The following is a 12,962-nucleotide window of genomic DNA, read 5'->3' on the forward strand; positions in this document are numbered from 1 at the left end:
ACTAATTAAATTTCCTGTAGTATTCAATGGGTCTTGTTGGTGGCTTGTCCTGTTATTGTTTTTTGCCTGCTCCTCATAAACTGGCAAAACAAAAGAGATGCTAAGTTCTGTACAGTTCAGCAGCCTGTAGCTCAGTGTGTAACTTTAAAAAAAAATCAAATTTGTAATTATTGTTTGAATAAACTGTACTTTTAATATACCAAACATAACAACTGAAAGGAAAAACCAAGTTATACATAATGTTCCTAAAATAACAAAGTGACTTTTGGCCAGTAAAAAGTGCTAAAAATGTATTGCATATTTTCTAAAATTTGTTTTTTTCCTGAAACACCCCCCCCCTGAATTTTTTACCCCATGACTTCAAAATTTCTGGAAATTTTATATCTCTAGTTTGAAACTGTTCTGAAGCATGAAGACAATACTTTGATTTCCCAGAGCTGATCTTTATGGTACATGGGATGCATCCAGTACTGCATCAGTGAATGGCTGCCACCTCCAGGTAGAGCTGGTAGAGATAGAAGTCTGAAATCCTGGAGAGCCGTTGCCAGTCAGTGTTGACAATACTGAGCTAAATGCTCCACTGGTTTGACTCAGTATAAGGCAGCTTTCTATGCCAGGGAAAAGCTTCACTTCCTACATTTCGGTTTGTCAGATGGCTGTTAAAGCACACGGGGGGCTGTGGTGATACAGAAAGCATGCACAAGGCAAAGCAAATCCCAACGAAAAACTCAAAACCCGAGCTCGTGGGCAAAAAAAAAAAAGCGATTAATTTTGTCCTTCACTAGCCACCGTTACAACGTCGTTCTTTTATACCCTCTTCATTGGACGAAACCATACTGCGGAGAGGAGCGGGTGGAATCGTCCCTGAATGTGGTTCTGACTGGGCGTGCTCATTTTGTCGGCAAGGCTTGCTCAGTTGATTCTGCAGCAGGTAGTTTCACTCGTTCGATGGATTGCTTCTCTGTGTGGTTTTCCTTTTCCCCTGCGCTGCCTTACCCCGCTTGTGATTTTTTTTTTGTTTGCATTTTCCTTTGTATGTGTTTTTCGTTGTAGACAGGGTAGGCTGTTGCATTTGGATGTTACTTTCACATAACCAGACCAAACTGAATAGTTGCGCTTTTCCCCTTCGTGGTCTGTGCGGTCTTAACGGGATTCGCGCGGTGCGTTCCGTGAACAGCGCAAATCGTTTTGCATTGAAAGCAAAAGAGGGAGGACGAGGGAGGGGGAAGAATTGGTATTTTGAGCCGTGTTGATACCTTAGCTATATAGTTCTTGTGAAGTCTTCTGTAGACATAGATTCAAAAACCATGACAAGAAACACTATGAAAACTAAACTCTTTCCTTTTGGCAATTTGATGTCGAATCTTGCCCTACTTCTGAGCCTCTCAGAAAATCTGGCCTGCTGACCTCTGCAGTGCCTCCTTCGAATTATCCCAGGGCACGGCCCGAAGAGATTTTGTTCCAACAGCCTTGCAGGGCCGGGCCTGGTCAGTGGCAAGGGGAGGAACGCTTAGGAACGTCATACCCCCTTCCCCTTAATTTCCATGGAAGAAAGGTAGGGTATAAGCATCATAAATTTCCTTCCCTTAACACCCGCCGCCGCCGGAGAATGCCTTTCAGTCCCATGGGTGGGGTAACCTCTGGCCCGCGGTGGCCTAATTTGGCCCGCGAGGCACAAGGCCACGCCTATCGCCTCCGCAATACATCCCATACCACATTTTGACTGTAAACCGCGAAGCACAGGAAGAACTTTTTAAAGCGTTTGTTTGCACTTAAAAATAGCCACGTAAACTGCTAAGAAATACAGTACAGCGCAGTCCTCTAGATGGGTGCTCAATAGCATGGCTGCCTTCATAATAGTGAAATAAGGTGTGTGGGGGGGAGATGCAGTGCTTAATTGGAGTCATGGTTTATTGGGGTTTGGGTTCTTCCCTCCCCCCCATTCCATATTTGCGATATTAGGGCTCATCCCATAGAACATATGTAGAGAAAGAGTGCATCTGAGCGCTTACAGAGTGCACTGCCCCCAAACTCAACAGGGCTGGCGTACCACTTTTTGAAGGGAGTGAAGTCATACAGATTACCGTCTAAAGGAGCTGTGTGTGAGACAGTTAAATCCATATTCTAAAATTACCTGACTGCACCATGATTTAACCGCTATGTAAACCTTTACTAAGTTTACTTGGGAGTAGACCCATTGAAAATAACGGACCAAGCTTTTTCATGCAAATTGAGAGAGGCGGGTGTTTGCGTTCAAGGATGAGATGAGCGCACTCTGTAGAGACTCAGATGCATTTTTGGTGGGTCTCCTCTGAGTTGGACTCACATTGGCTACAACCCCTGGTTCGGATAAGGCCTTGCACTGAGGGGAGGCAACGTAGCTTTATCTAGGGCTGCAATCCTATGGATGTGTACTTGGCAGTATGGCCTAGTATTCTTTCTAAATGAGCATGCAAATACACCCTGGGCTGCAATTGGGTAATATAGCGTTTTAGGAGTAAGAGCCATTGAATTCAGATGGCCTTACTTCCAATTACCCTTGTATTGGCTTGGGCTGATAGGCTGCAATTGTGTACTTGGGTGGAAGAGGGTTTAATTCAGTGGGGCTTACTAACCAGTAACCATGCATGCACAAGATCTGGCAGTTAGGCTACAGTCATAGATTCATAGTATTGTAGAGTTGGAAAGGGCCTATAAGGCCATCAAGTCCAACCCCCTGCTCAATGCAGGAATCCAAGTGAAGACATACTCTGGTCCTAAGCATGCTGCTTCGGAAGAGTTTCATTTCAAATAAACTTTGTTAATAGGAGATGGGTTTTCTCCACCCGCGTCAGTAGTGTGGTGAGGTGATTAAGAGTGTTGTACTATGACCTGGGAGACCAGGGTACAAATCCCCACTCAGCCAAGAAGCTCACTGGGTGACCTTGGTTGGGTCAGTCACTCCCTCTCAGCCTAACCTACCTCATAGGGTTGTTGTAAGGAGAAAAGGAAGAAGGGAAGAACCATATATGTCTCCTTAGAGGTAGGCTAGAAATGCAAATAATAAATAAAAATTATGAGTTGTAGCCAAAACTAGCCCTACTCATTGTTGACCCATTGGGTGCTATTCAGCTAAGTCCTACTTGGAGTAGACCCACGGAAATGAATGAACCTAAATTCCAGTGCAATCCCATGCATGTCTGCTTAGAAGTAAGCTCCATAGGATTCAATGGGATTTCCTCCCCGGTAGGTGTGTATTGGATTGCAGCCTTTGTCATGTCCATTCACTTCATTGGGACGTCTCTGAGTAGGACTAGGATTTTTATTTTATTCATTTATACTCTGCCTTTCCTCCCGAACTGGGACTCGAGGCAGCTGACAAAAATGAAAACAAATGCAGTGGGTTGAATAGCACCCACTGAGATGAATGGACATGACTGATTTAGGTCCATTCATTGCAATGGCTCTGCTATTGAGTTTAAACCTCCTTGCATACAATCTCACGCCTGCGTATTGGGAAGGGGGTCTGCAATTGAGGAGCCCCACCGACGTCGTTTCCGTCATGGCGCACACATCATTCTCTCCCCCCCCCCGGTTAATCCCCCCCCAAAAAACCTGGAAATGCGCCGATTGGCTGAGCGAGCTGCGAGCAAGTAAGACCCTCCTTCGCCTTCCAGCCAGCCCGGCTGCTGCTGTTACGCCCGCTTCTCGCTGGGGACTGGCTTGGGAAGGGATGCGGTGGGGCGCCCCACCTGGCCCCCCGCGGGGACAGCATGACCCGGCGCGATCGGCTCATGAAGGGGAAACCCCAGAGGCAGCCTGAGGCCGGGGGAGGCTCCCGGGTCGGTGAGTGGTGCCTGGGCGGCGGGAGGAGGAGGAAGGCCCGGCACAGCTGGATAAATCGATGGGGTCCAAACGGGAGGGATGCCCAATGGGGGGGGGAGGAGGAGAATTGAGCTGCATTCGGATTGGAGCGCACCACCGTGGTGCTTTGCATTTCCTCTTGGCCTGGTACAGGCCGAGGGGGGCGGGTGATTAAGGGGCATATTTTTTTCTGACCCCCCCCCCCGATGTTTGCAAACCGATTTAGGCATGCTCGTTGCCTGCGCATGGGATGCCGCTGTATTGAGCTTGACTGCTGGGATGGCCCTGATGGGATGCCAGTGATTTATCATGGGCACACATTAACTACCAGAATCAAGTTTTCTGATGTCCTAGCTACCATCAAGGAGCATGCTTTTGTAACCTCTGAATTATTCTGCATTTTGAGAGCTATGTTACATACTGTACTCCTTTTCTAATCTTGCCAAGGGTGTAAGACCTATGCAGGACAGTGAAACTCTGCCTCCAACTAATGGAAGTCTTACTCTACAACTCCTTTGGCATGGAAAATCTCGATTCAGATGTTTCAGCAGGTGTTGCTAGTGCCCTTTCAGCTATTTTTTTCATAACTACAAGGACTATGAACTTTAACTTTAAAAAAAAATTAAGCTGAGATTTCAAGGAGCTGAATTCACTCATTCTGCTCTGTGCTCCCATAGAGTTGCTGAATATACACAGCCTTGATCATATACAGAAATGAGTGTCTCCTGAATTACCATACAATCTTTGTTTTTACTGCTTTGTTCTGTTTTTTTTTGTATTTTGTTTTGCTGACTGTTACGTTATGATGCGGGAATCACCTTATTTTATAGTTAGTTACTGCAAATGTTATTTGTTATTTAATTTTGAGAACTGTATTATTTTATTGATGTATTATGTTTTATTGATGTATTATGTTCGTGTTTTTTTGTAAGCCGCCTTGAGGGCCTTTGGGCCATAAGGCGGGGTATAAATTTAATAAATAAATAATAAATAATAATGAGACACACACCAATATGGTGTAAACCGGGGGCACTGCACCAAATCCAGATTTCCCTCGATGGTATATAAATAACCTCTCTCTCTCATGCACACACACACAATTTCAATCTAGACTATTACCTGGTATGGAGATGGTGGAGAAAGTCAAGTCTTGATTTCCTTTGGAGGGGGAAGGGGGGAATGACCAGCGGCAAGGGAAGAGGGGCTCTGCAGGTACAGACCAGTCCTCTGACTGTTTACTCTGAAGTAAGTGCCACTCTGCTCCATGGGGTTTACTCCCAGGTAAGTGTGCATAGGATGGCTGCTGTAGCAATTTTAAAAAATGCTTTACTGAAAACCGTGTGGGTCAGGCTCCCTAGCTGGTGCAAACTGTAGGCACACACCCCCTTCCTGATAAACTAGGTCATGCGGTTTGTGTTCAGATGGGTTGGGGCCAAACACTCCACCCATCATACTTCACACACAAACACAAAAAACAACACCTTGCCAGAATATATCACCAAACCCATCAATTCCACCACAATCCTATGCATGTTTATTCAGAAGTCCCACTGTTTTCAGTGATGCTTACATATGAGTAAGTGTGCCTAGGATTGCAGACTAAGCCTGCAACCCAATATATGTCTGCTCAGAAGTAAACTCCATTGGGTTCAGTGGGGACTTACTCTCACTGGTTTGAAAATGTGTCCTGGATCACAGCCTAAGAAACCAAACTTCCTTGCATTTTTGACAACTTAATGTATACTGTTTTGTAATTGTTGTGTATGCAAACATTTGCTTTGCTAGGTCCTGAGGCATGACTGCTCTCTCCCCCTGAAAGCCAGTTATTGAAAGAGACGCCTGTCCAAGGCACTGGGTATATTCAATGCAAAATTATGCGGTGCTGGGGGTTACTGTTGGCCTCATATTTAACAGGCATGTACTAGATCTTCTCTTCAGTGGAGTAAGACAGCCACTTTCCATTACCCCGGTGATGGGCAACATCTGTGTCCTTCCAAGATCTATTATTATTAAAATGTATATTCTGCCCTTCCTCCCAAACGGAGCCCAGGGTGGCAAACAGATGATAAAGCACTAAAATGGACTGCCTTCAAGTAGATTCTGACTTATGGCAACCCTGTGAATATGGTTTTCATGGTAAGCAGTATTCAGAGGTGGTTGACCATTGCCTTCCTCTGAGGCTGAGAGGTAGGGCCTGGCCCATGGTCACCCAGTGAGCATCATGGCTCTGTGGGGATTCGAACCCTGGTCTCCCAGGTCATAGTCCAACAACACTAACCACTACTCCACACTGGCACTAAACACATCTTAAAAACAAAACATCTTAAAAACATTAAAAAAAAATCAAGATGTTGGCCTCCAAATTCCATCAGCACCAGCCAGCATGGCCAGCAGTCAGAGATGATTGGAGTTGTTTCCAGCAGTATCTCAAGGGCCACAGGTTCCTCGCCTTAGCAGTCTCTGACAATGAAGGATATTGGGCATCGAGTCTCTTTGCAGATGCCCATCTGATCTGAAAACCTTTCTGTGGAATCTTGGATGTGGGAAGGCTGTAATTTTGAGGGGCTCTTTCATCTGTTCTCACATGATGGCATTTCAGGTTCTAGAAGTGGCCCTGAATATTGATATTGAAGCCGAAACCTAGCATAAGTAATTCCTGTTCTCTTCAAGGTTATCATTGGCTACTAGCCATGATGGCTGTGCTCTGCCACCATAGTCAGAGGCAGCGTGCTTCTGAAAACCAGCTACTGGAAGCCACAGGAGGGGAGAGTACTCTTGCGCTCAGGTCCTGCTTGCAGGCTTCCCATGGGCATCTGGTTGGCCACTGTGAGAACAGGATGCTGGACTAGATGGGCTACTGGCCTGATCCAGCAGTGCTTTCTTACGTTCTTAAGGTTTTTGACCCTGAGTCATCTTTTTGATGACTACTGGCCCTTGTTTATGAGGCTTCGAGCTCCTCTGTTCTTTGGACCAGCACACAACCCTGTGCTTAATTCATATGGCATCCCTCTCTCTTTTCCTTGCTGTCTATCCACCAACTCTTCCTCTCTGGCCTGTATTCCGAGCAAGTTGCCATAGCAACTCCACACTTACGCCAAGTTGAGCAAGAGCAGAATCGAGCGGTAATTGGATCCTAGGGGCTTGCGGGAGAGGAGAAGCCACGAGGGAACTGTGCTGTTGAAGTAGCATTAGGTAATCCCGGTCTAATCTGTATGTTGCCTGCCTGACCCGTGCCAGTGAGTCCAAACCAGCAAATGAGGGCGCAAAAATGACTAGCCCACTTCTTCACACATCCCTATAATGGTTATGTGAAGTCTAGAAAGGAAGAAAGACACAATTGGCCTCCCTAGTCACCTGGAGCCACTTCTCACTCACCATAGGCGACCAGACAAGGGACTGTTTACAAGACTGTCTCAGGGTTGAAATGTGATGTAAGGGATTGGATTTCTCTATTTTATTTTTTAAATTAACAGTGGCTGTGAGGGAAAGGGATGCTGTGTGTGTGTGTGTGTATTTTCCCATTGCTATATTTTCCATATCAATATATCTATTCCATTAAGATTAATTAGCAACATAACGATTGGAATACCAGTACAATATCAGTTGAATTGGGCAGCTTCAAAAACATACAATAAACATGCTGAAATGAGTTTAACAGATTTTCAGTACCTTCATCTTTTAAAGGGAAGTGTGTGCAATTGAATTGCCATATTTTAAAATACATGTATCTCAACAAAATAATTTCCAAGTAACTCTGAATTGGTTTAATGGTAACATTTCCCTATATTAAGTATGTATTGTGTTTTCCCCCTAAATCAAACATTTTAGCTCAAATACTATGTTTTGGCTATTAGAAAAACATTTGAGGTATGTGTACAGCATGCAAAATGAACATGGCATGTATACTTTTTTGGGGGGGGTGTTATAGACTAAATATAATGTGCCAAGTCAGATCCCAATTGCTTTAGGGTATCAGGACAGTTTCCAGTTCCCAAATTCCCAGAAGAGCCACGCCCCTGGAAGGAAGTCAGCCTCCAGTTTGTATCGGAGTCACAGTACCAGGGATAGGGAGTGTTTAAACCTTTATTCCCTGCTGTCTTTCCCAGTCAAAACCATTGCTACTGTTGGTATTCCGCTAGCTCACCCCTTTCAAGCAGGGCCAATCTTAATGGGTGGTGGTGGAAGGGAAATGTTCAACACACCCTGTATCAGCACTGCTGCTCCATTCAAAACTGCTTTTTAAGATTGTTTTTGTTTACTTAAGGAGACCTATCAATTCCTGTTTGGCGCAGACATGCTTTCCCTGCTGGCCCACACCTAGAGTCCTACCGAAGCAGCAGACCTGCATGAAATCTGTTCAGAGTTTATCAGAGGCTGCTGGCAGAGAAATAAATAAAAACTGTTTCCTTTTTTTAAAAAACACCAAGTTCCTAGTTCCTTAGGCCTAGGTAAATAGGCTTAAAAGTGCGTAAGAAACCTCACATGCCAGAGAGGAGCTCTGTAGCATTTCTAGCAGCCAGAGAGCAAGGTTTCAGGCCCTCTTTGCCCCCACAAGCAACATGCACCGAGTTTCTTAACTTCCAGGGAAATGCATACAAGCCACAAAGTGAATTTACCTTTTCTCAGTGCAAGTATTTTGGACAATTACACACAGCTTGTGGGGAAGGGATGAAGCTCAACAGTAGAGGATCTGCATGCAGAAGGTCCCGGGTTCAGTCCCCTGTATTTGTAGGCAGGGCTGGGAGAGACCAGACTGAAACCCTGGAGAGCTGCTGCCTATCAGTGTCGACAATACTGAGCTAAAAAGTCCAATGGTCAGGCTGGCTATAAGGCAGCTTCCTATGTTCTTATCTCTTAAAAGCATACTGAATCCTCCCTCTCCTGTCTTACCATCATCATCGATTGCCGTGTATGGTGAAGAAATCATTCTATTCTCCCACCCCTCCATTTGTGCAGGTTACATTCTTGCCCGCCCGAGCCTGGTCCTGATGCTGGAAAGGGGGGAACAGCCCTGCATGAGCAACAGCAAGAACGGCGTGGCCAGCAACCCTCTGAACAGCAGCATTGGGGGTAAGGGATGTCAGGAAACCCATCTAGGAGCATCTTGACTGATCTGCCCTTGGGCTAGGTGGTGTCCTGCCAGCCATGTGTTCTAGCACAAGCCTGTTTTTTTCTGCCCTCAGGGCATGGGCTGGATGTGGTTCACTGTGGGCCATGGCAGCGGATCATAGGGCTGAGCGACGCAGGCAGGCATCTTCCGCGTACGAAGCAGCCTTCTCTTGCGTCAAGCTGATGGTCCATCTAGTTCAGTACTGTCTGCACCCAGGATGGGGAGCCTGCGGCCCTCCAGATGTTGCTGGGCTACAGCGCCTTTGATCGCTGACCATTGGCCATGCTTGCTGGGGATGATGGAGTTGGGAGTCCAGAAACATCTGGAAGGTCAAAGGCTCCCCACGACTGCTCTTGTCCTCCAGGTGTTTTGGACTACAATGGGAGTTACAGTCGAAAACCTCTGGAGGATACCTGTTTGGATCCTACACAGCTGGGTGCTCTGTTTGGGAAGACTTCCCATAGGGTAAGAGGTGTAGAATTGGAGGGGGGCCCATTTAGTGCACATGTAGGTGAAATGACAGGGTTTAGAGAAGTAGGACAAATAAATTGCTGGGACGTGAGGGAATGATCTTCAGGTTGACAAAGGAAGAGAATAGGATGTGCAGTGGTTGGTGTGAGCTTCTGATTTCCTCTTCTCTTCCAGAACCGCAGGCCCTGAAAGTGAACGCCAAGTCTCCTTCGCCCACGGCCCTGTCTTCCCCGCCCACCACGGAGTCCCCCAAGCCAGCTCGTCCCCGCCGCCCACGGCCTCCAGCTGTGTTGCCCTCTGAGCGCCCCTATCAGTGCAAAGACTGTGGCAAGCGCTTTGTGTACCGCTCCAAGCTGGCCACACACCAATGGACCCACTGCGCCGAGCGCCCATACAAATGCCCCGATTGCCCCAAGAGCTTCAGTTACCCGTCCAAACTGGCCGCCCACCGCCGCACGCACACCGGCGAGCGCCCTTACCCCTGCACTCTCTGCCCCAAGCGCTTTGGACACCGCTCCAAGCTGGCTGCCCACCAATGGATCCACACGCCGGAGCGCCCCTACAAATGCGCCGATTGCCCCAAGAGCTTCTGCTACCCTTCCAAGTTGGCAGCCCACCGCCGCACGCACACAGGGCAACGTCCGTACCCCTGCAACCGCTGCGGGAAGAGCTTTTGTTATCCATCCAAGTTGGCTGCCCATCAGCAGATCCACGTGGCAGCTGCGGCGGGGCGCCCCTACCCGTGCATGCGCTGCAGCAAGAGCTTCCGCCAGCTCCGCAACCTGACACTTCACCAGCGGGTGCACGAGGATGGGGAAGTGGGGGATGACTTATCCCAAAACAAGGGCCACAGCAATGGAGAGAGGCCCTAAGGCTGAGCTCACAAGAGTCCGGACAACATGGGGGCAAAGGGAGGAAATTAGCTAATTTGGATACTTGGTGAGTGCAGTGGAATCATTGTAAATAATAAGGGAGGGATGTTTGGATTACACAAAGATGCCCTTTGATGACCCATGGTTTCACAGCACTTGTGCTTAGGGTCTTGCCACGGCTTTCCGCTCTGCCAAGTTGATCACCACCACCCCATAGCCCAAGCTGTTTATACCATGCTAAAAAAAAAAAAAAGCCAAAATGTGTGGTAAGAGAAGCCCAGTTCCACACTAAGCAATGGCATATTCTGCAACCCTAACAAGTTCTGCAAAGTTGTGCATCGGTGAGCCGTGAACCTAGAGTGCCATGGTCTGCTGCCTCACCACTGCACAGATACCACAAACAAACAAACCACCCAAGCAAACCAAACCTCTGATTGCCAGTTTCAAAAGAAGCTCACATAACATCATGGAAAGTGAATGGATATGCACAAATCTTTCGTAGCCTCACGGAAAGCAGAAGTTTGCATTTTCTTTGTATGGAGGGGAAAAACCCCAACCATTGCCAAGGCTGTATGTTTTCTGTGCTCAGCTGATGCATGCTTGCATTGAAATGTAGAAATCATCATCCCTACAACTGAAGGCTCCACTTAAATTAGAATCTGCAAATCTGCTGTTTCTGGGATGTACACTGGTTGTATACTGTGGCCTAGCAAACCCTGTTTTTGCATCCAAGCTGTGGCTTAAAAGAAAGGGGGGGGGAGGTTTCTCACACACACTGGCATACCACAGTCTCAAGCTGGCATCATGGGTGCAGTTTAAGAAAACACGTTTCTAGGCCTTATGAAGCCAGAGATAAGTCTGAAACCATGGTTGCAATTCCTGTGAAATAGTCAAAAGGGGGCAGCTTAAGTTGGAAGAATCAGCAAGTTGGGGGAAGGGTTGTGCACTCTGTACAGTTGTGGGCCCTCCCACTGAGAAGCAGTAGAATAATTTTGCAAATGTGTGCTTTGTATTCAGGCTGCCAATTGTTTTACTGCCTTTTTTTTGTTTTGTTTTTTTTGCTTTTCTTGGCCTAGAATCTGACCCGAGCCAGCTACTGTTGCGGGCAGCTAGTCGCACATAAAAATTGGTGGGACCGGAAAATTGTTCCTAATTGCATCAAGAGATGGCCCTGGCCACTTTGACAGAGGAGCCTGCCTGTGGCTGAAAGCTGCTTATGCACACAGGTTTCTGTTTCTGGATGAGGATGTACTAATTTTGTTTTTCATCATGTGGTATACACAACTTTTTACAGCCTGATTCCTTTGCTTCTGCTGTGTGGCCATTTCACCACATATGCCTAGAGAGGCAGAACCACCCTCCTGTCCTGTCCTATCTCCTCACCCCAGTCTTCTGGGGTTACTATCTTGGTTGAAATGTTGGATTTCTCTTGACACACACCAGTCCTGTCTCCATTTTCTAGACACAAGTCTACCTTCTACCTATATTTTTGGATGAATTCTGTACAAACGCTTCCTTCCTTGTGACATTTGCCAAAGTACCTTTTACCTCCCCCCCCCTAAACAAAATTGATTCCCCACTCTTTGGGGTAAGCATTTGTTCAGATTGTTGCGGGGGGGGGGTTGATTGATCCATGGTCTGTTTGTAGTCGATACTAAAAATAGAACTCTGCTGGGAGCCTGGAGGGTTTTTTTGTCTTATTTTTCTTGAAAAAAATTAATAAAACATATGAAAGCTAACAGATTTGAGGTTCAGCTGAACTTGGAATATAGGATAAATGTAGTCTTTAGACAAAACCTGCAGAGGATGGGTCTAGCACCAGTTTGCAACTGCTATGGTTGGAGGCAGCCTACTTCTGTGTATCAGATGATGGGAATAGGGGAAGGTACATATTTCTGTAAGTTTCCAAAGCATTTGGCTGCTGGAAACAGGCGGCTAGATGAATTGGACGTCAGCAGATCCAAAAAGGCAGTTCTTAACAATCATTGCTGGTGTGTATCAAAGTACTTGTGCCTAAATATTCCAAATTCACTAAGTATTTTTTTTTAAAAAAAAAACCTTAGAGTCTAATAAGATCTCTATTCCTCATGGTGAATGAGACAGATAATTGACAAATCAGCTATCCCAGGGGTTCTAAACTGGGCCATGGAGCACTGGTCTGAGCTTTATTCAGGTGGTCTACGGCCTGTCTGCTTAAAGCAGGGGGTTGGACTCAATGGCCTTCAAGGCGTCTTCCAACTCTACTGTTCTATGATTCTATAAAATATCTTTTATTTCTTACTTTGCATTACAATTTATCACATTACAGCTTGCATGCCACTGGGCAGCATATAGTGCCCTCCATTACAATTGCTATAAGAGGCAGAAAAGACAAACCATTAAGCAGTCCAACAAGGCCATCAGCAATTTGCAAGTGGTCCAGGGGATGGGTGGGGGAGTTTGGGAATGACTGATCTAAACACTCGTTAGCCCTAGGAGTCCTTGCCTCTTACTTACTTTTAAATTGTTTGTGCAAATAGTTTGTAGGGTTTTTTTTAAAAAAAATCATGTCAGAAACAAAGGAAACATGGGGCTGTATGAGCAGGATGGGGAAGGGGGGGAGTGAACGACAGACGAGTTGCAAAGTCAAGGCAAAGGATCTAATAGTTTTACCATGGGCTGTTCAA

General features: G+C 46.4%; 1 protein-coding gene across 3 annotated transcripts; it reads left to right on the top strand.

The window, feature by feature from the left end:
• Nucleotides 1-1,218: 1,218 nt before the first annotated feature.
• Nucleotides 1,219-12,168, top strand: ZNF575 (zinc finger protein 575). Of its 3 annotated transcripts, none has more exons than XM_061597185.1 (3): nucleotides 1,219-1,555; nucleotides 8,800-8,913; nucleotides 9,599-12,165. In XM_061597185.1, the coding sequence occupies exons 2-3, from the start codon at nucleotides 8,832-8,834 to the stop codon at nucleotides 10,294-10,296; spliced, it is 780 nt and encodes a 259-aa protein (XP_061453169.1). In that variant the 5' UTR covers nucleotides 1,219-1,555; nucleotides 8,800-8,831; the 3' UTR covers nucleotides 10,297-12,165. The 3 variants fall into 3 exon arrangements, with proteins under 3 accessions (XP_061453169.1, XP_061453168.1, XP_061453170.1); XM_061597184.1 differs by lacking the exon at nucleotides 1,219-1,555 and adding an exon at nucleotides 3,648-3,825 and having other exon boundaries at nucleotides 9,599-12,168; XM_061597186.1 differs by lacking the exon at nucleotides 1,219-1,555 and adding an exon at nucleotides 6,940-7,035.
• The last annotated feature ends 794 nt before the right edge of the window (nucleotides 12,169-12,962 follow it).

This window comes from Rhineura floridana, chromosome 15 (genome assembly GCF_030035675.1).
Source record: "Rhineura floridana isolate rRhiFlo1 chromosome 15, rRhiFlo1.hap2, whole genome shotgun sequence".
In the NCBI taxonomy this organism is placed as follows: Eukaryota; Metazoa; Chordata; class Lepidosauria; order Squamata; family Rhineuridae; genus Rhineura; species Rhineura floridana.